This window comes from Plectropomus leopardus, chromosome 20, assembly GCF_008729295.1.
Source record: "Plectropomus leopardus isolate mb chromosome 20, YSFRI_Pleo_2.0, whole genome shotgun sequence".
NCBI classification, from domain to species: Eukaryota; Metazoa; Chordata; class Actinopteri; order Perciformes; family Serranidae; genus Plectropomus; species Plectropomus leopardus.
The window spans coordinates 635,406-658,995 of record NC_056482.1 but is presented as its reverse complement, the minus strand read 5'-3'; the positions used below and the strand labels follow the sequence as shown (position 1 = coordinate 658,995).

Sequence of the window (23,590 nt, the reverse complement as noted above, 5' to 3'; positions counted from 1 at the left end):
CTTTTCAGTTTCTGAACCAGTTTATTTTTGGTCAAAATGCTCTGAACGGTTCAAAGTTAGGTGCGAGAAAAGGAACAGAATCAGTTCCATTTTGGAGGAAAAGGAGTGAAAAGAGAGAGGGACCGTGTGTCTCTATTCCCCCAAACTGCGCTGCAGACTAGTGCTCACAAATTTCACGATACACCAAACTATTTGATCATATTATGTCGTTTTATTCAAAAGCATTTTGCACAAACAGCACTATAATGACAAACAAAACCCCAAATAGCTCATAAGAAACCCATTGTGGCTAAATCATTGTCACCCTATTGGGAACAAGTGTACAACAGTGGCAGATCACGTGTAAATGATTCTTCTTGTGGAACTGGAACATTAAAGAACCACTGAGGAGTCAAGAAACAGATCAGATCAATATTAATTTTGGGAAAATCTTAAGCATTTGTTTCAAAGTTAACCTCTCAGAAGAGATCGTTGAAACGCACAGTGCTCTGGCAGAGTAGAAAAGCAACGATACAAAACAGAACTGCAGTATGTCTAGAGGAGAAGAGTCTCAAGTTTCCCAGTTTTCATATTGGTATCAGTGCTAAACCAAATGCCACGTTGTTCCTGATTGTAATTTTGGACATAAGACACTGGGTGATGTTAACATTTTTACAGAACTGATCAAACAATAAACATTATTTTACAAACATTTCAGATAAGCTCAGTAAGGCTTAAGACTGTTTTAGGCAATTCAGAATACAGAAAAGACAAAAAAAACCCCCAAAAAAACAGATCAAACAATAACAGTTTTCTGCAATATATGACAATGTTCATTAAAGATTAATGACTGTTCCTGTTAGCCAAAGTCCAGCTCAAGCTCGCATTTCATCACATATGTTCAGCCCTTTAACCAGCACAGTGATTATTGTTGTTATTGTACAGATGACTGGGATCATGCAGTGATATGTACTATGAGACAAGACAGAATGATCTCTTCGTGAAATTCATTTCAAACACAGTGAACATGTTTGGTTGGTTTCCTTAGTCGAATATGGTCACTGAACAGAACTGGGCTTTTCTATTGTTGGTTGGATTCCTACTTTTTCCCACCATCTAATTTAAGTTTTCACTGTGCTGCATGCTCTGTTTCCTTTTACAGAGAAGTTAAATAAAATATTTTTTTTATAACAACTCAGTCATGCATAAAAGAGTTATTCGGTACATCAACACATTGAGCAAACAAAAAAAAAAAATAATGCATTTAACATATTTTCACTGTGCTGTCATCAGAAAAATTAAGATATAGGAAATTGTGCTAAACATTTTTCACAAATTTCTGGACATTTTATGCTTGGTAGCATTAGACCTGTAGCCAAAATTTATCACTGAGACATTTTACAAATAACAGTTTAACGGATTTAGTTTTCAGAGATTAAAAAGTACTTTTAGTATAATTACTAAAAAGTTACCCTGTTGGAAGGCCGGGACAAGTGCTGAAAAATTAGCTCTGTTAAGAATTTTCCAACGCATTCTCATCCCAAGTTGTCACATGCTGCCGTTTTGCAGTGGACTTCTGTGTTTTAGGTATCATTCTGCATCTGCTGTTGATGTCACGGGATGCTGTTATTGTGGTGTCAACACAAGTACATGATGGGATTACCCTGCACGGGTTATGTTTAGACAACACAAGTGGAGGCTGTGGCTCAGAGCCACGGGTCATTGTAATTGGAATGTCAGCGATTCGATCCCCGGCTCCTCCAGTCAACATGTCGAAGTATCCTTAGGCAAAGATACTGAACCCAAAATTGGTGTGAGTGTGTGTGAATGGTTACTGAGTAGCAGGAGGCACCCTATACGGTAGCCTTGGCCACCAGTGTGTGAATGTGTGTGAATGGGTGAATGCAACATGTAGTGCTTTAGATGGTCAAAAAGACTAGAAAAGCACTTTACAAGTGCAGTCGGTTTACCGTTTACAAGCAGATGGCAACCAATGCTGGGACATCAACAAATGCACATTCTGGCATGGATGGTTAATATTAGGGAAGGAGGCATGTGGTAAGGTGCTGAAAAAAACACCTAATTCAGACGGGAAGTCTGGGGGTGCCCCTCCCACCTGCCCTATAGGCGCCTGTGCGCTCCTTATATTACATCATTACCGGCAGCGGTTCAACCTGGCACTGTTATGAGGCATATTGTGCAACTGTCAGGTTCTGTCTAGCTGCATTCTAAAGTGACGCAGCCTATACACCTTTGAGGCTGATGCAGCCGCTGCCATTCGGCTGTCAAGTGGCAGATAATAACACGAGGGGAGAATCAGGCAGATGCAAAAAGTTCCTTTTGGCTTCAGGATTGTATGATGAATGCACTGTCAAAGCAGCAACATTTTAACGACTTGGAATGAGAACAGGCTGGCATTCTTGTTGTCTTGATTCTGTCCCATTTGATACACAAAGTTGCTGTCCATAAACATGGTACGCCCAAGATGAAGTGAAGAAATGAGGAATATTTTTCAAAGAACTGGGAAAGGTTACTCCACAAAGGGAGACATGAAGGCATCTGCTGACTTGTTAACCAGGCGTACATCACTTAAACTGCTAGAAAGTCAGCCATCATTCAGCAGATATTTTTTAGTATGGTCACACAGATGTCATTAACATGTTTTACCTGATGCAGATAAGAAATGCATATCACATGCTAATACAAGTTAACATGGTCACAATGAACACAGGGGCCATGGGGCCATTGCTCAGTTTCAAATCCAGCCTCGGTTCCAATGATCTACCCTCACCTTTAATGATTATTTAAAATGAACTGCAGTGGCTCAGCAGGATGGATAAATCAATCATCAAGAGACATGTGTGTCTCGAACACTTGTGCTCACAGAGGGCGGCTGAGGAGGGAGAGTGGGTCGTCCATTAATTAGTTGATTGGCAATTCGATCCCCATCTCCTCCATGTCAGTATCCTCGGACAAGACACTGATAATGATCACTCAATGATCACTGATAATGATGTGACAATGATCACTCAGCTCTATGTATAACTGATATGATAATTATGAATTATGATATTTATCATTTATGTTTTTTATTGTTTAAGATAAAATGAAATTGCTACATATCATTCTGTATGGTGCATTAATGAACTGAAGAGGAAATGATGTGAAATTAGTAAGAAATGACCTAAAACTGAATACTGGTCCAGTGAGAAGAGGCTCAGTTAGGAACCTCTTGGATTAGACACCTTGCATAGCTTTGACCTACATTTATAAACAGTCTTTAAATGGAACTTTGGTTAACTTATACACTAATCCAACACTGACAGCATCAGAAACCCGGTGAGCAGCTCGACTCTTCCTCACGAGACAAAACTTTTACAAACAACTTATCTTTGATATGATTGCTACAATTCAATCAAATTAGTCCTTTTTTTGATAGGATTGTTACAAAAATAGAGATTTGATCAGGGATGAATGTTAAATGCAAACATCAGGGGGGCTCCAGCATATCTAAAACAAACAGCATCTGAAACCACCTTTGAGTTTGACAGTTTTTGGAAATTTCCAAACAATCCAGAAATCACTCTTACCCAGCGGGGTGTGGCCAGGCGTGCAAATCTGAATATGTGTGTTATTAACATTTGTTCAATTTGTCGTCTGCAGACAACAAGACACACAAAAGACAGAGTTCTTAGAGAACTATGAGGCAGGCAGTCAGAGGGGGCTATGACAGCTGGTTTTCAGGCCTCCTTTGAGTGAGGCCATTTGGGACAGGTACTTTTTTGCTGTTAGCAGTGACTGGACAACACATTATACAAACTGCTTTGTTCAAAACATACTCAGACCTTACCTCCCAGACATGTGGAATGACCTACGAAGACTTTGTCGCAGTTAAGAAAATGCTGTTAATAATAACAGCTATACCTCGAAACTAACCTCCAAACTCTCTTATACCCACTTTGTTCAGAAAGAAGTCATGATACATAATAACAATGACAGTGTCAAAGTAGAACAGCATGAAAAGAAGTGACAGTATGCAGTGGGTATAAAGTGTGCCTTCTCATGGAACAGCCAGTGCCGGAGCTGCAGACTGGAGATGAGACCTAGTCTCTGTACTGAGTCTCTGGGCCATCATTCACTGTCCAGTTCCTTGTGCTCCGGGGACGGACTCTCTCTGGTTGGCAGGAGGTCGTAGTGACAGGGAATGTGGCTGTTTTTCGGTAGATCGTACGGATCTTGACCAAACTGTACATGGCCGTCGCTGTCTGCGGTCAGCTGGATGGTGCTCACAGTCGGCTCTGAAATCAGAGACGTGCGAGTTGTCATTGGAAGAAAGATTACAGTACAAAGCCGTTAAGTTAAAGGAACAGTCCAACATTCTGGAAAATGTAGTTGCACGATCTGCAAGGAGCTGAAATTCCTTAAATACTGAATTTCAGCTTCTTTGTTCTGACTATAGGCTTGTGGCCCCTAGTTGCACGACTTACCGGTATTGGAATACTTTTGTACCCGCTGCTATTGCACTATTGAACAAAGCGAGCACAAGATGAAGGATGATGCACTTGGCACTTTAAGCTTTAGAGAGTGTGTGTGTGTGTGTGTGTGTGTGTGTGTGTGTGTGTGTGTGAGTAAGGGCACTTCGTCATGACATTCTTAGGACTTCTTCTTTTAGTGTTCTTATATTTTGAAACAATTTAATAATAGATTATACTTGTTTTTATGTCTTTGTTTTAATGTCTTTTAAATCTCTATTTTTGTGATGTTGTGTTTTGGATTGCTAAATATACCGTTCGCAAAACAAATTTACCCTTGGGTAAATGTCCCTAGCTAGTGTTCGCACTGGCCTGTGAACCTCTTCTTACCCATCTGCTGGTAACTGGGGACTGTGATTACTTCATCATTGTATCCAATTAAAAATCTGTATGAAATTTTGACATAATTAGTGTATTAGTTCTTGAGTTATGGTCAAAAACTGTTTTTGAGGTCACAGTGGCCTTCAACCACCAAATTCTAATCTGTTCATTCTTGAGTCCAAGTAAACTTTTGTGCTTAATTTGAGGAAAATGCCTCATGGCCTTCTGGAGATATTGTATTCATGACAATGAGACAGAATCAAGGTCACAGTGACCTCTGACCACCAAAATCAAACAGTTAATCATTGAGTCCAAGAGAAGTAGTGCCAAACATGTAGAAATTCCCTCATGGTGTTTGTGAGATATCAGGTTCATGAGAATTAGATGGATATGTTACAGATTTTTTTTGTTGTTGCATTTTTTAAGGTCATTTTCTTGTGTCTTTTTGTTTCTTTTGTACTTTTTGTGCTTTGTGCTTTTTACTTATTTATGGCTTATTTTGGGTACATTTCTTGTCAACTTGCTCATTTTCTTGTTCCCACGTTTTTAAAAAAATTCTGGCAATTTACTCAGGTTTAAAACTAAATCAAGGGTGTGAGGACAAAGGGTGTTGGATGCTATGCAGATTGTAAAGCCAGTGATGGCAACTCTGATTTGTGATATTAGGCGTTATAAATAATGCTGACTGACTGTCTTAATTAGTGTGTAGTTAATGTAGCTGAAGCATCCTTCTCTAAGTGGTCACCATGACAACAGACAAATGTAAGCTTAAGATGCTCACCAACTTCATAGACATTGCGGTTATCTGCTGGGCTGCTGTTGCTGATCTCGGCGTACGGTGAGTCCCGTCTGGCTGGTGACTTCATCTCCACATAGCCGCACTCGATGTTTTTGGCCGTCAGCAGGGGAGGGTCCTTTATTGTGGCATATGGGTTTTCCGAGCTGTTGAGGGAGCAGGAGCTGCCATGGTAGGGTATACCCTTCAGATCTGGAAGACCCAGGCACAGGAGCCAGTCAGAGGTGAATTCCAGCATTAGAATTAGCATTTTAGGATTTATCCGTAAAACTGCAGAACAAACCTCGTAGAGATTTCCCCATGTATCTCCTGTCCACTCCATAAGCTCCTGATATGAAGAAAAATGAAAATAAGGAAGATCAGTGAGTGATGAAGGCATATATTATGAGAGAGACTGTTATGGCGAGATGGGGCTACTGTTCTACTGAAAGTGTTCTTCATATCACCATGAATTAAAGATGAAAGGTCCATTTTGTGGGATTTAGTGGCATCTAGTAGTTATATTGCAGATTTCAACCAACCAAAACTTATGCCAAGCTTGTATGAGAAATATGGGGGCAACACGAAAATGTGATGATCTAGAGTCAGTTTTTGGTTCATCCTATCTGGGCTACTGTAGAAACAACAAGGTTGACTTCAGGGCAGCATACTTTCTTTCTTGTTTTGCTTTGAAATGCAAGCCAGCCCCTTTGAAGCATTCTGTGTCCCCTCTTTAAATTCAGAGGTTTTTGCGCATCAAGGAATGCAGCACAGGCAGAGCTTTCTATGAGTTCTTTTTTCCCTCAGCAGCAGTTTTTGACTCATAGGGTGGATAATATATACAAGGTATGCGGTAGATTGTTTTGAAATTAAAATGTGTCCACAGCTGCTGCGAGTGAAAGCAAACATTTAGACCCAGCAGAATAAACAGTTGGGTTCCATTTTCCCTGTGCCTGGCATTGTGCTTCTCTGTCTGTGCCGAGTACGCTCTGCACTCCAACTGTGTGGTGCAATGCATAACTGAACGGTATATATACTCCAACAGCGCTTCTAATGCACGGTCCAGTTCCAAAAATAGAAAATCCATTTGTGGCAGCAAATATTTTGATCACGGTGGGACACTAGACATAAATTAATGTGAGAGAAACCTTGATGTACAAATAGAATCTAAGAGAGAGAGTATGGCCACTTTATTGGCATCAACAGTAATCATCAACTCATGTTCAGCTTCTCTTTTCCGTTTTGTGGTTTGCAAGTTCCTGCATTAAGACATGTTTAGCAGCTCTTAGTGTTTGTTGTTCGTTTGTGACACACTTTTCTTCTGCTAATTACATTTTTCCCTCCATTTTCAGCATTTGTTATGCCTCATGTGTATGTGCCTCGTACTTTCTCCATTCACTAGTGCTGTTGTTTTGGATGGATGGATGGATGGATGGATGAATGGATGGGTTTTTCTTAAATGTACATACACATTGTCACAGTGGTGAGATAATTTTTGTTACTAACTTGTGTTTTATTCGTTTGCTTGTGTTTCCTAACTTGCAACTCTCTCGCAGGGTTTTAAATCTAGAGTGTCATTCTGACTTAACTAGTGGTGAAAGGAACAGTATTGCTCTGTGCACAACATTTTCTGAACATTACAGAGTGATGATAAATAGTGGGATAGCGGCTAACTATTATTTTGAAACAAAAATAAAAAAGGTACCAACATGTATCTTTAATGTTGATATCTATGGGGTCACTGTAATGTATTCCATTTCTCACCCAGTTCATTGAAGCAGTCGTCTTGTTTCCAGTCTGCAGGCAGAGTGCCGGTGTGTTCAGCTCGAGGCCTTTTTCTCTGATCCACATTCTTCAAGTTCACAAACAGCTGGCTGCTCTTCGCCTGAAAAATTAAAGTTTAAGGGATGAACATCAGATGTTAGAATATCAATTAATGCTGTCCTACTTACCCAGAAACCCCTAGAAACACATTTCTATGCCAAAAGCATGTGGAGATGGATTAATATGTTGGAAAACATGGTTATATGTTAACTTTGATACTTGTCTAAGAAAGTCTAAGAAAATTTTCACTTTAGATGCCATTTGCTGCAAAAAGTGGATTTTGAGTAGCTTTTATGTTAATGAACATGTTCCATAGAGAATTCACACTTTGCCTCTCTGTGTCTCCCTATAGAGTCTCACAGTTCACATTTATACCTTTCCATATGGAGCGCTAACATGTGGCGGGCTGATGCACTGGGTCAGAGTATGGTAGCTGGGGTTGGAGAAGTAGTTGCTGGGGAGGTTCTCACATGCTGGAGGATGAGCATCTGAAACATGATGAGGTGACAAGAACTCTTAGCTGGAAGTTCATCGGCCTTTCAGCACTATGGACAGAGATCAACAGTCTTGCATGTTAAGTGACAGGTGACCCTGAGACGTACCTGCGATGGTGTAATCGGCAGTGACCCTCATGGCAGGAGTGTAGGTCACAGCCGGCATGGTGGGCTCTTTGCCCTTCTGCTTCTTCCTGTAGATGATGAAGAGGAGGAGGAGGAAGAGTACCAGCAGCACCAGGACGATGATTCCTGCAATGGCTCCGATCTGGTAGGTGTCTACATGCATGGCTGCACTGGTCAGACTGTTGAGGCTGCCCACCACCACACCAGCTGCAACCAGAATCAAAGGCCTTAGTGTTTGTTAGCTCTCAGTGAACATTTGTCCATTTCTAAAAATAAAACTTGAGGTAAGTTCTATTAAAAGGGAATGACTGTAAATAATTAGACAACCATGAGAATCTGATTCAAGTAATCAAAAACCTTACAAACAGATCTGAGACAACAGACATTTTAGATTTTTTCTGGCATTGATTGATGCCATGTTGATTGAGGTAGGTCCTCACCTTGGTCACAGCGAGCTCCCTTCCAGCCTGGGTTGCAGTAACATGTTCCAGTCATGTGATCGCATGTGGAGTTATTGAGACAGTCACAGACCTGACGGCAGCCATAACCATAGGAACCAGGAGGGCACTCTGGAGGTAAGAAAAACAATTTCATTAAACTTTTTTTTTTATTTAGTGATGCAGTACATTACAGAAGAAGTGAGGACATGACGAAAACAACATTATGTGGGAAACATGACGTTACGTTACACTGAGGACGGCAAAGACAGGACAAGACAGAAACCAGCAGGACTGTCACATGCAGTGTTGAGGGTATTGAAAGGCTCTCTCTCTCTCTCTCTCTCTCTGTGTGTGTGTGTGTGTGTGTGTGTGTGTGTGTGCGTGTGTGTAAATGGTAAATTCATCTGGAAAATAAGTGGGTGGGGGAAGTGTAAAGTCTAAGGAGAAAGTGTATAAGGGAAATATGCTAAGTAGAAAAATAAGTATTTAGATAAATAAATAAGTGGATGAATAAAAAGGTTGGAAAGAACAGAGGGAAGAGAGAGAGAGGAAGGAAAAAGAAGAAAAGAGAGAGAAAAATAACCCCACTTTTCTCCCTGTTACCACCCCCAACCCTTTCTCCACCGTGTTCATCTTTCCCAGGTTATCGTGATGCTTTTTATTATTACATAACGCAGGGATGACACCTTCCTCAGGTGCCCCCAGACCCTGGGGAGGGAGCCAGCCAGTGACAGTCACCTAATAATCTATCATCCATCTAGAACAACTCCCAGACCTAATGAAAGGGGGTCTGTTCACGTGAGTAAAGATTTTTACCAGAAGCTTTAACATTTTTTCATTCCATTTTATTTTATTGTTTTCCTAGTTTTCAGTTATTATTATCCGTTTTTTGTTTTGTTTATTTTTATTTTCATTGTTGTTGTTAACATGGAAGAGATAGAAGCAGGAGGGTGGGGGTGTGACATTTAACTCAACTTTAGTGGGATGCCCCTAACCCTAGTGACACAAAAACAGCTTTCTAAATGATGGAAAGAATTAACATAAAAATGTAAACATGATATTTGGAGGTAAATAAGAGTGCAGTGTGTGTGCATCACCAAAGTGATCATGTTTATTGAATCTAAAAACAGTGTACAGCAGTTAATGACACTGTAAGGATGTGCAAGCAAACAAATACTTCTCTGAACAGGGATAAAGACAGAAGGACAGGTAGAAAGAAAGAAAGAAAGAAAGAAAGAAAGAAAGAAAGAAAGAAAGAAAGAATGACAGACAGACAGACAGGCAGAAGGAAGGTTGGTAGGAACGAAAGAAAGAAGGAAGAAGGGAATCAAGGAGAGAAGGAAGGAAGAAAGCAAGGAATGAAGAAAGAAAGAAAGGAAGGAATGAAGAAATAAGGAAGGAAGCAAGGAGGGAAGTAAGAAACTAAGGAGGGAAGGAAGCAATGAATGAAAAAAGAAAGGAATGAAGGAAAGAAGCAAGAAAAAAGGGGAGATAAGAAAGGAAGAAAGCAAGAAAACAAGGAGGGAAGGAAGGAAGGAGGGAAGGAAGGAACATACTTTGTTCACAGTGGCGTCCCATGAAGCCGGTGCGGCAGGTGCACTGTCCAGAGATGTGATCACAGTCGGCTCCGTTCCTGCACTGACACGTCTGCAGACAGTCCTTCCCATAGAAACCCAGCGGACAGCCTGTGACGAAGACAGCAGACATCACATGATCAAACTGCTCTGAAATAACACAGTTTGTCTCTCTCTGTGTGTGTGTGTGTGTGTGTGTGTGTGTGTGTGTGTGTGTGTGTGTGTGTGTTTGACTGACGCTGTGTGCAGTAGAGGCCAGTCCATCCTCGAGTGCACTTGCATTCTCCATCGTACGCGCTGCAGTAGGCTCCGTTGTGACAGTTACATGTGTGGATGCAGTTTGGCCCCCACTGACCGGGAGGACACGCTGCAACACAACAACAACAACAAAACATTAAGTCTCTACTACAATCTGCAGTCATACCAGGTCACAGCTGAACATCCTGTCTAAAGAACTTTTCTTTTCAAGTTGGACTACATGATTTTACGAGGAAACAGGTACTTTACAGGAGAGTTATGTATCTTGCTATGATTTTAGTGAGAAAACGTACGCTGAGAGCAGTCGCTGCCGATCCATCCTGGGTAACACTGACAGGAGCCGTCGATGGGGTTACAGGTGCCGTTGTTGGTGCAGCTGCAGCTCCAGGCACAGTTCTTCCCAAAGTGACTGCTGGGACACACTGAACCAAAGACACATGGGAGTGTTAATCATTTATGTTCCTCAGCCTCAGTTTAGCTCAGCAGTTCCCACCCTTTTTCATGTCAAAGACCCTTAAACTGATACACATTCAATCACAGACTCCCATTTAATAAGGTTTTACCTCAGGGACATCGATATGAAAAGATTTTGGTTGTTAGATAGGACTAAGACCAGAGTTCTACAGTTGTCAATTACAGTTAAGAATACCTGTGGAGGAGGTGAAACATGTGATCACAACAGTAACTTTTAGGACTCTTACTAATATTTGCCTCTGTAAGCAACTTTCCATTAACCCTCAAATTGCACAAGCTGAATATGGGAATGTAAAGTATGCCTAATGGGAACACATCAAAAGTTTTCACACTCGCATGAGGTGGTATTTGAAAAGCCATATTTTGCCAAACTGCAATGGAAACACTTTTTTGGCTTTTCTAGATCACATGATGCTATGGCTATGTGCTTGTCAGTAGGAACTGGCTCCCTCATGATGCAGCAGGAGCTTCAAGAGCTGTTATTGCATCGCATAACTCTTCAAAAGTTGAGTGGATCATCCGGAACTTTTAATTCCACAATTTCTCTATGAAATCGTGGACTATCACCTCCCAGAAATCCCTCGTTTGCCGCTCCCATGTTTAAGGGGCTCTCCTTTCCATTATGGCTTCATAACACACCTACGTGGCCTTGGATTGGAAATAATGACAGCTAGTGTGGTGGTTAGAATAGAAAAAAAGCTAATGTCTTGAACATCCGTCACCATGCTTCTTGGAATGTTATCACAAGAGAAGTTGCGAAACATCTCTTGATGGAAACAACATATCACAATTGTGTTTTATTGACATTTGGAAAATATTGCTTCAATTTTGCACAAATCTGTAATGGAAACCTGCCTACTTCTATAGTGAAGAAAATAGTTCATGTCAGTGAATTAACTATTCCCCCATTTTTCTGGGGAGCCGCTGGAAAGCTCTCAAGGACCCCGGGGATCCCCGAACACCTGGTTGAGAATCATTGTCATTTTTCATGAATATATCATCTCATGGAGTTAGTGGACTGTATTTGGCTTCTGAGGATCTTGGTTGCTGAAGAAGATCCCAGTGATGTTCTAATCTCACACAAGTGTTCACGATTTCTCTCATGTGATAAACTGTTGAAGTTTCTCACATCAAATGTTCTGATTGGTTCATTTACAGTTTTACTGTGTCTCCGTCCACAGCATGACATCGCTTAACTTTCCTGCTGGTGTTTTGGGAGAGTACTTTATTTATCAGAGTAGGGGGGTGGGTGGGGCGCGTGGCTGTCTCTGGGGCACGTGGTGGTGGGTCTGTCGTGTTTTGGGGGGCTGTTGGGTGCTCTGGTGGTTTGGATCTTGGCCTGCTTGCCCCTGGGAGTTTGGGGGGTGTGGTTACGCCCCCCCCCGTCAACTACAAACCACATCCAATGACAAATCCTCACACACACACACACACACACCCTCACACACACACACACACACACACACACACACACAGCACACAACTGTTATACAATCACACACGTACAACAGTTACAAATATGGAGGTTATCCATGTCAAGGCTATGTTGGGTAAGTATTTATGCAGTCTGTTTTTTTTTTTTTTAAATTTTTTTTTCCTTTCTCTCTCTAACTACTTACTTATTTATTTTTTTCTTTTCCTCCTTTTTTTTTTTACATTTCCTGCCTGCTTCCACCGTTAATACTGTATACAGCTGCCATTATTGTAATTAGCATTGTTGTCACCGTTTTCATTGTCGTTGTTGTTATTGTTGCTGTCGTTTTTGTTGTCTCTTGTGTCTTCCCCTCCCCTCTGTGTCCCCCAACCTCTCTCTTTTCTCTCTTCCTATCCACTCTAACGTTGTGCTGTCCGGTAGCCTTGCCAGTAAATCTCAGTATGGGGGTATGAGTAGGGGGTCGCTGGGGTGCAACTTTTTTTAAATAAAAAATAAATATAAAGTAAGGCTTTTTCAAAGCGTATGTCCCTCACCAAAGCCAAAATTAAAAACTTTTTCTTTTAAATGCCTGACATATTTTGTAGCACCCCTTCCCCCCTCATAAATACTGAACAGTCCCTATCCCCAACCATGGAGGGAGGCCAGAGCGACAACTAGGAGCACATGAAGAACGCCGAGTCCAGTTAAAGTCTGACTGAGGTGTATACATGACTTTCAATCACATTATCTGGGTGTTAGTCCGAATTCGAGAAATTTGATTTAGTCCAATTTTAGTTGGACTAACATGTTTACATGTATCTTAAAGTCCAGTTTTAGTTGCACTAACAATAATTTGCCTTTTTTTTTAAAATCCTGTAAACGTACTGAGTGTTTAATGTCCTGCAGGGTAACACAACATGTGTATGGTACATGATGACAAAGACGTGTCCTGTCAAAGGGACATATTTATGTTGGCAGCTCTCCTCACACATTGAGATGCTTGCTTTTATGTTTTTATGGAGTTTTTTAAGAACAGCAAGCCTGTTCAACACAGTAGCACCAGGGAGGTGCAGGGAGACTCACCCTCATTGCACAGTGCCCCCTTGAAGCCGGGCAGACAGTCACACTGTCCTGTGACGTGGTGACACGGTCCGTTACTGTGGACACACTGTGGACACGTCTGACTGCAGCGGTGACCAAAATAACCTGGAGAGCAGACTGCAGGCAAAATGAAGAAAACAAACAAAGATGAGTTCATTTATCCTGTAATTCAAACCTTGTTTTCTGAGATAACAGCTGATTATGCAATCCACTACTGGGTTGTTTTCTGGGAGTAACAGAGAGTTTAGAAAAGATGGCAGCTTCCTATTACCTGTGGCTTTATTATCTATAATAAAGCCACAGATGAAAGATGACTATCCACACTGCAAATTACAACTGATTTTTCTTTATGTGGATTTATGCCATTTTAAAGAGCATAAATAATTGAGTGTGATTTTTCAATAACCATAACAGCATAAATAACTGACATGACACTCTCATGAATAAATATACAGTATTTACCATGATAAAAGGGATTATTGAGCTACAAAGTAAGTTTTTAAATAACCCCCAAAGCTTTTTTGTAGAAAAGTGCTTATTTTCTTCATATTCTGGTCATGTAATGTTATAAATGGTCTGTGGAAAAAAATATACAAAAGAAATCACTAAAATCTTTGGCACCTTCATTAGCAAACACCCACTGTGATTACTTCAAGGGTAAACAGTGGAAGAAATAGACTCTTATATGTTTTAATGATAAGGGTAGCAATAATTAAACAAATAACAAGAAATTGGTCATAAAATGACAACTTAAATAATCATAAATGGAAAGATCTTACGAATTAAATATATGAAATGGAGAAGATTACTATGAGAATTAGAAACCAAATACATATATTTGAAGAAAGGTGGGAGAGATGCATTAAATATATAAAAATAACTTTTTTTCTTTGTTCTTCTCTGTATGTCTCACCTGCTAACTCATAATAATATCCAATATGGATAACTCATAATAATATCCAATATGGATGAGCACTTAACATTCAGTTATCCTGTATGAACTATCTATCTATACATACATACATACATATTATTGTCTTAAACATTTTTTGTATCTTATTGATTTGTATGTTTATGTTTATTTCACTTATAAATACGTCTTTTTAATAAACTAATTACAAAAAAAAGAAATGCTGGACAACACTATGACAGAATTTGAAATAAACTCATTATCCATGAGGCCATGAGTCGTCTGCGGTAAGACTTACTCCTCTGACAGGTGGTTCCTCTGTAACCTGGAGCACACTCACACGTTCCTTCATCTGGAGAACATGATGCTCCGTTCTTACAGTTACAGGGAAGGGAGCAGTTTGGGCCCCAGCGGCCCTCTGCACACACACTGTCACAGTGGATACCTACACACACACACACACGCACGCACGCACGCACGCACGCACGCACGCACGCACGCACGCACGCACGCACGCACGCACACACACACACACACACACACACACACACACACACATTATTACCCTGTAATCAACTGTGTAGACTATGAATCAAAAAGGAAGCCATGATATCTGTGGTACACTGTCATGTTGAGATGTTTAGTCAGAGTATGCACAGACTAATCAGTCATGGGAACATTGTTATGAGCAGTTACCGGTCCATCCAGCCAGGCAGCGGCAGTGTCCTGTAGAGTGGTGACATCCATCAGCATGACTGCAGTCACAGCGCTCTTTACAGTCCAGACCGTAGGTGCCATCCTGAGGGGGACCAACAATAACCAACAACTGAGAGGAACTTCATGAACAGCTTTATTCACATCACAGTAAAATATAAAGCAGTTTTTATGCTTTTAAATGCTTCTTTATCTCCCACAAATGCACATGTTCTATGAGGGCAGTTTTCACAATATAACATCAAAAATACCTGTAACTGTAGCTTAGAATAACTATGAAGTCAACTCTCATCCTAATAAAGTGATAATTAAAAAATGTTGGATGTAGCTAGGATTTCTACAGGCTGCAAGAAAATAATATTATGTGAATTGTTATCATTTTTGAGTAGTTTTATCCATGTTTATAAACAAATTAAGAGAAATTTTTGGTTTATAATTGCAAATACAAAATAAAATCTCTGACATTGCAGCTCTGATAAAGGCTGCAATGTCAAAACCTTGTGATTTTTCAACACAGTCTCACAAAAATATGTGAAATGGACATGACCTCTTAGCATATGGTGGTCAGCCATGAAATGTGTTAATATTACACATGGGCAACACAAATAGAATGCCAATGCAAACTCTATAATAGCTGCAGTTTCCAACATGTTGTTAACACAGGTGGCAGTGTCAGAGAGGAGGATGCTATAAAAGATATGTTTCATCTTGGACAATCTGTCCCACCCACTCCATGGTGGTCAGTCTCAGGAGCACATTCAGTGAGACTGATTCCCCCGAGATGCACCACAGAGCGCCATAGGAAGTAATTCCTGCCTGTGGCCATCAAACTTTACAACTCCTCCCTCAGAGTGTCTGACACTCAACATACCGGCAGTTGGACTTAATACACACATCTGCAATTAAAATTCCATTATTTATCTATGATACTTCAAATGTGCAATAGGGTTTTTAAGGTGCAATAATTCTTTATATCCCTGACTTAACTGCAATATTTGGTGCAATATTACAACCACAGCATTCCTCTGTGTAGTTATTCTAAAGTGCAATATATCTCTTGAATGCTCTTGAATATAGGCTATATTAAACATTTGACAAATACTGTATATATTCTTATCAATAATCTTACTTATGTGTATCTGTTGTTCGTTTGAGCATTGCACAAATATTTATGTTTTTATATTTTCACTGACATACTAGTTTTATACATTGCATTGTTGCATAAGGCACAGTTTTACATTTTACACACTCAGCACATTATTCTAATTTAAATATTCACATACCTGTGTTAACTGTCTATTACTGTATTTCTTTATATTTATACTTTCACACACTTACATACTCAGTATATTTACATTTTGTACTAATTGTTTCATTTTACTGTATTTCTATTATTAGATTTATATTTTTATATACTAGTGCTTGTACTTATTTCTACTTGCTGTATTTCTCTATGCTGGCATCAGAGCAACAGTAATTTATGTAGTCATGCAAGGTATCTACATAAAATAGGCTAGTTTGTGTAAAGTATTGTATAAAGTCTCTTTAGTCATGAGTTTTGGTTTCACACTCACAGAAGTATTTTCATGTTGCCAGCACATTGTTGTGTAAGAGTTTTTGTCTATTTCATGTATTTCTAGGAGACCGGGCACTGACTTGCCAACACAAATAATTAATATTGGACACATAAAAAAAAAAAAACATGTACTTTGTAAAATACAACAAAACAACTAAAAAGAACAATAAAAAAAACCCCAAAGATAATTTGTGTTTTTTTCCATGCAAACATCTGGAAGCATTCATGCCCTCTCACCTGGCAGGGGAGTTCACACCTGTCTCCTCTCCAGCCCGGAGCGCAGGTACAGCGGCCATCCAGGGCGTTACACGCTCCTCCGTTCCCACACATACAGGTGAGGTTACAGCCCAGACCCCACGTCCCACTGGGACAGTTAATGGAGCAGTCCACCCCGTGCCAGCCTGATTACACAAGGTCAGTGAGAGTCAAACACACACACATGCATTCTTGGCAAGAAGAAGTTGGCAGTTTCCCTGAAATATTTATGGAAGAGAAAACCGTCAGGACAGAAGTGATGATGTAAAAGGTAGATTGCTCCCAAAAATTTGTTTTTTCTCACTGTAAAATCAGTCACTGTAAAAAAAGTTGATCTTACTTAAAATAATCATGGAAACTGACTACCTTGAAAAAAGCAAGTAAATAAACTTAGTTTATGTTAACCTATAATGTATGTATTTATTTAATTTTATGAAGTTGTTGCAACTTAAAAACAAGTGAAATTATCTTGTTCTTTCTAGGTGTTGGCAACTTCAGTAAACCAAGTTAGTCTGACTTAACTTGTTCATGACAAAGAGGATTTGGCCAATGATAATGTTAGGAGATCTGCGAGTTCTGTTTTGTTATCATGTTCAAGAAAATACAGATATGAAAATACAGATATGACTATAGACAACCAGCAGAGTGCAGATATACAGCACAGTAAACCTGGTTTAAGTAGCTCAAACTTAAAAAGACTGATTTAATCTTAACTTATTAAACTTGTCATGTTTAAGTTGCAACAACTTCTCAAAACTTGGTAAATATAACTTAATTTTAAGTAGACCTAACAATTAGACATAAAGCACACATATATCAAGATTAATAGTTATATTTACTTACATTTTTCAAGGCAATCATTTTCCTAGATTCTTTAGGTAAAAGAAATTGTGTTTTATCATGCAGTCATTCCTTCATGAGTTGTGGAATAAAAACACACTTTAGAAATATAACATTTTGAAATTGCTGAAATTATATTTTAAAAAATAACATGCAATAAGCAAATGTTATTGTGAACAGGGGCAGAATAAATCTTTTCACATTAATGATACAATCAGATATGAAAATACATTTTGATCTACTTTTATTAATATGAAAATTCTTTATTTACTCTTGAATTATAATGCAATCTGTATGTTTGAATGACTTCAGTTTTCTACTTTCCCAATTTTTACAAAAAATTAATTAATCTCATAAGTACATTGTTATGACTAATATCTTCAGTTGAGTTTTCAGCAATTCACATTTTATTTCTTTGGGTCCACTGGAAAATAACTAAAAACAGTTGTAGACAAGTGTACTATAATGTCTCCCATTTTTTTCCTCCTCCTCCTCAGCTCACCTGGTTTGCAGGAGCAGGATCCGTCCACAGGTGAACACTGAGCTTTGTTCTTACAGTTGCAGGTGGAGGAGCAGTCCACTCCGTGTGTCCCTGCTGGACAGGGGACTGAACAGTTGGGCCCCTGACAAAGTCAGTACAGAAGAGGAATAGTTAGAAATGACAGTGAGGACACCCTTTAACACCTGGATTGACATCAGTTTTCATGTGCTGCATTCAGACTAAAGTTTTTTTTAACATCTGAAACCTCAGAAAAAGGGTTCAATTTCTTTCAAAAACAGGGAAAAACATAATGAGCAACTTGAAAACTCCAGCTCTGAAGACACACAATCAGTTTATGTGCTGTATTTGACTAATCTCAGCCCAAAAAGTGCATCACAGCAGTGCTTCCAGCATTTCCCTTTGCTTGTGTACTTCATAGGATAGGTCATAGGTCATAGGATTGTGACTGATTTAGTAACAACCAGTTCTATGGTGAACATCACACGTGTTTAGTCCCAAACAGCAGCAGAGATGGATGGTGAGGGTCTCTGTGTTTGCTCACATTAACCAGCTGTCAAAGTTCATTTTGCTGGTAGAAACTTAAAGCTGTATCAAGCAGCCAGAATGAGAAATCTGTCCTTTGTCTCGATTCAAGGTTTCTGCTTTGAAAAAGTTGCTTGTTCCCTCACAGATGATTCCATGGCAAACACTTGTATTATTTGTGAGAACTGTGAGAAGTGCTTTTGCAGCAGATGCAAACACTGCATGAGAGAACAATAAGGACTTGTCTCCTGGGCCTGACTTCAGAACATTGTACTTGGAAAGGGTTTTGAAATGGTTATGATTGTGTATGCTATGAAAATAAGCTGATGTTAAGCTCTGGATACGAGTGTGTTCCAAATAAGCCACGCTCTGATTGAACTAATATTAGCACAAGAAGTTTCTTCTTTCAAATTATTGCAGTCTTGAAGAAGCACAGAGCAGGAGTGTGGATGTGGTTAGCCTAGCTTAGCATAAAGACTGGAAGCAGGGGGAAACAGCTAGCCTAACTTTGCTTAAAGTTATAAATACAAGAAGATACACTACGCTACAGCCCAAGGTAAAAAAACAGACCCTGGGTTTCCCATCAGCATAAAAAAATATTTTTAATATGTTAAGTTCTCTTGCTTTTTCTTCATGCAGGTTATATCAATAGTGTCTTGTTGGCGCACCTGCAGTGATCACACATTGGTGTGTGACACAAATCATACATTTCTTTTTCTTATGTGAGAAAACTGAAAAGAAAAGAAAAAATATGGACTGAAGGACAGAAGTGTTTGCTGACTGCTCTCGTTCTGTCTGTGGCCACTAGATGTTAATAAAGAGCCATATTCTGACTGATGGCACCTTTAAAGCTTCAGTGTGGAGGATTCAGGGGCCATATTGGCAGAAATGTAATGTAATATAATAAATATGTTTTCTAGAGTGTATAATCACCTGAGAAAAAAAATTATTGTGTTTTCCTTATCTTAGAATGAGCTGTTAATATCTAAATAGAGAGCAGGTCCTCATTTATGGAGGCTGCCATGTTGCACTGCCATGTTTCTATGGTAGCCCAGAAAGGACAAACCAAACACTGGTGACAGATGGGGACATCTGTGCTTTCGCGTTGGCCCCCATAGTAAGAAGCATAACTGCAATGAGCAGCGCTGGAGTTACATTGTTTGTAAAGTGAAAGTGCTTTATTCTTTGTTTCTTCGATTTAATCACCTGCTTTGTGTGTATTGGAGAGAAAAAGACCTCTGTGGTCCCAGATAAAAACCTTCAGAGCAATGAATGCAAAAGGAATTCTAGCAAGGACAAGTTTTAGCTGGTTGCAATCTGCACCGCTAGATGCTACCTAAACCTCCTAAATGTTACACACTTGGTTGTTACACACACATGGAGCTTTACACTGCAGAACTGGAATTTACACTAGTTTCACTGTGATAAGTTTCAGTTTCTAATGTATTCATGTCTGGCCTGGGTTTGCTGCCTGTGATTCAGCCAGTTAGCCGTGTCAGTTTTATTTACATAGCCCGCAGACTGTATGTAAAGATGGACAACGCCCCTGGTGTCTGTCTGCAGTACAGGTCATAAAGCCTGCTCCTTCATGTTAGTGAATGGACATAGGCCAAACTAAACACTCAAAGGACACATCAGATAAATTTTTCCCAAAGATGATTTCTGTCACTGAAGGTAGTTCTCATAACCCTGATGTTTGTTGAAGTGATTGTTTGTATAATAAGTTTGGTTTTAATGAACCATTTAATTCTACAAAAAGGAAATTTTCTGCCATGACTGACAGCTGTGTGTGCCAATCCATGCGCTTGCGTTCAATGGTGTTGCTCATGATTGGTTGCATGGGTATTTTGGCAGGAATGCCCCAAATGTTGATATCGCTACTGCACACTGGCTTCCAATGATGTCATCAGCACAATATGGCAACAGACATATCCAAGATATTTTAGCTTCACTTAAGCAAAGTGGGGTAAGTGGAGACTCATTGTCCATCTTTATGAGCAGTATAGCCCGATATCACAAATCATAAATTTGCCTCAAGGGCTTTGAGCTGCAACCACATAGTGCATATATACTGCATACACCTAATGAATGAACATGATTTCTGACCATAAACATTCAGTGACATTCTGACATGATGATTGGTGTTTACCGTGAAGCCTGGAGCACAGATACACTCTCCGCTCACACTGTGGCAGTCGGCACCGTTCTGGCACTGGCACACCTGCTGGCAGAACTCGCCATAAAACCCTGGGGTGCATGTCTCGTTGCAGTACAGGCCTGACCAGCCAGGCTGACACGTACACTCTCCTGACATTGGGTGACAGCTGGTGACAAGAGAGGAACAAACCACAGTTTTAGATTGGATTTAATTGGTGTTTAGTTTTGGTTCATACTGTAGCACTATAACTGCTTCTCAGGTTTAGGAATCCTAACTTTGGCCTGCCAGGGTCAAGGCCTAAAGGGACAAGTGTGCACATAAAACGAAAGTGTTTTTGTGAGTTGTCATCCAACCACATCTAAAGTCAATTAGTTTTTCCCTGTTCTGAGACAGCACTGATGTTGACTCTGACTCGCAGCTTTGAAACTGTGAAACCTTTATTTTATTTGTGAAAAAGAAAAAAAAGGACATTTCACAGTGTTTTTCATCAAATTGAACCAGGTCCAGATCAAAGACCACCCTAATTAGACAGGTCACAATGGACTAGATTACCACAGAGATGCTAAATTGATTTAAAACAGTTTCAGATTAAGAAAGGGATATTTCACTGTGTTTTTCACATGTAGGCCGCATTGGAACAGGTCTCTCTTGAGAACCACTATACTTTGGCCACGTTTAGACGAGAACGCCCCTACTAAAAGTGGAAAAATCTTTCCTTTGAAAATTTGTGTTCATATGATAACTTTGTGAGAACTATCCTTGTGTACACAGACTCGTGAAAAAAAAAAACAAAACACTGTAGTATATACAGTGTAGCCAGGCCAGTAGTTGGCAGTGTAACTTTAAAATGACACAACATAGAAGAACACCACATGCAATCCACGCATAAAATAAAAGCAGTAAACATCAATAATACTAATAGTACTAATAATATAATTAAATGAGACAGAATAAGGAATTCAATTAAATCAAAAGGCAAAGAAAAATGGATGAATTAATGCAGACAACATCACAGAAAAGCAAGTCCAGAAAAATAGGTTTTATGAAGTGATTTAAAAGAGGTCACTGATTCTGATTCTCTATTGATTCTTAAAAATCTGGAGCAGAGGTACGGGAGCTGACTGATACCGACACACTCAGAGTCTCCATGATGTTTTTCATTTCACTGCAGCAGGGTGAGGATAATCTGCAGCAGCGCGGTGAGGGACCTGCCTGTATCTGTTAGTGACTGTGTTTGAGTGACAGCTGCCCACCTGACACAGCAGTGCCATTGAGGAGTAGCAGGACAGCTGTTGTGTGCAGACACATGCAGCCGCCAGCTGTGCCAGTCGTTAGACACTGACACTGAGTCAGCTGTCTACAGGGTCAACCATCACACTGACAAACACACACACACAACACAGGAACACTTCTTACTCACACCTGTTAATGACTGAATTTAAAAGATATGTAGATTTGAACACTAAGATTATTATTATTGAATATTTGAAGCAACTCAATGGCAAAATATTGTTGTTTTTCTCTACATGTTTAAATGAAAGAACACTACATTGATGTGATTGAATTCATTGCCTGCATACCTGCGTGTGTTCTGGGCATAGCATGGACACTTCCTGTCACAGTGGAGGCCATAGTGTCCTTCAGGACACAGTCTGACGTCACATGTCTCCCCTGTGTATCCTGGCTCACACAGACACATCCCGTTGGTGTGGTAGCACTTGCTGTTGTTCTTACAGCGACACGTCTTTGCACAGCCAGCACCATAAGTTCCAACTGGACACTCATCCTGACACCTGTCCACAACAAGAGACACAGGGAAATGCAGGGTCAGTGGAGATGATCAATGACAGTCTTCACAGGAAAGTTAAATACTATCTATGTCATCATTGTCTCTTCTAGATTATGTTATGGAACATGCTATATTCATATGGAACAAATATACTTTGGGGGAACTGCAAACAGCATAAAGAAATTATATCTCCATGATAACTCTTTAAATAGTGCCTAAAAACCTCATACTATTAATGCAATGTGTGTGTGTGTGTGTGTGTGTGTGTGCGCGTGTGTGTGTGTGTGTTTGTGTGTGTGTGTGTGCGTGCGTACGTGCGTGCGTGCATGCGTGCGTGTGTGTGTGTGTGTGTGTTTGTGTTTGTGTGTAACTCAGAGGTATACATTGATATTTTTATATATTTTTTTCTGTACACACGGCTGCTGTGACAAGTTAATTTCCCACAAGTGGGATGAATAAACGTGTCTAAGTCTAAGTCTAAGTCTAAGTAAGTCAACATGTTGAAGTATCCTTGAGCAAGACACTGAACCCCAAATTGCTCCAGATGCCTCGTCATTGGAGTGTGAGTGTGTGTGTGAATGATTACTGAGTAGCAGGTGGCACCTTGTACGATAGCCTCGGCCACCAGTGTGTGAATGTGTGTGTGAATCTGTGAATGTGACATATAGTGTGAAAGCGCTTTAAGTTGTCAAAAAAGGCTAGAAAATCACTATACAAGTACAGTCTATTTACCGTCTACCATATGTACACATATATATAAATTCACTAATATTGTGCTATTTGTGGAACATAACCAAGGTGCTATGTGCCTTTTCCCTGTGTTTTTGAAACAAATAGAATTAATTTGTACAAGGTTCAAAGGTCTAAATAAAGCTCAAGAAAAATGATGTCACTCTAGGTTTTAAAGGGTTAAGGTTTGCCTGTTTGGCTCATCAGACATTAGTAATCAACCTCTGACATAACAAAATAAAATAAATAAATAAATAAATAACAAACTATGTAATGTACATAT

At 39.8% G+C, this 23,590-nt stretch overlaps 1 protein-coding gene across 1 annotated transcript in view; it reads right to left on the bottom strand.

Moving 5' to 3' along the window:
- Positions 1-3,109: 3,109 nt before the first annotated feature.
- megf10 (multiple EGF-like-domains 10) overlaps positions 3,110-23,590 on the bottom strand; it is a 79,954-nt gene continuing 59,473 nt past the window's right edge. Inside the window, exons 9-25 of the mRNA XM_042509621.1 lie at positions 22,370-22,582; positions 20,781-20,955; positions 18,110-18,230; positions 16,750-16,913; positions 14,919-15,021; positions 14,521-14,667; positions 13,295-13,429; positions 10,617-10,745; positions 10,304-10,432; positions 10,048-10,176; positions 8,492-8,620; positions 8,034-8,258; positions 7,807-7,919; positions 7,372-7,492; positions 5,912-5,956; positions 5,614-5,820; positions 3,110-4,277 (exon numbers count right to left, since the gene is read on the bottom strand). Of these exons, the coding sequence (XP_042365555.1) occupies positions 4,111-4,277; positions 5,614-5,820; positions 5,912-5,956; positions 7,372-7,492; positions 7,807-7,919; positions 8,034-8,258; positions 8,492-8,620; positions 10,048-10,176; positions 10,304-10,432; positions 10,617-10,745; positions 13,295-13,429; positions 14,521-14,667; positions 14,919-15,021; positions 16,750-16,913; positions 18,110-18,230; positions 20,781-20,955; positions 22,370-22,582 (2,452 nt within the window). The 3' untranslated portion in view covers positions 3,110-4,110. The remainder of the gene's footprint in view (positions 4,278-5,613; positions 5,821-5,911; positions 5,957-7,371; positions 7,493-7,806; positions 7,920-8,033; positions 8,259-8,491; positions 8,621-10,047; positions 10,177-10,303; positions 10,433-10,616; positions 10,746-13,294; positions 13,430-14,520; positions 14,668-14,918; positions 15,022-16,749; positions 16,914-18,109; positions 18,231-20,780; positions 20,956-22,369; positions 22,583-23,590) is intronic.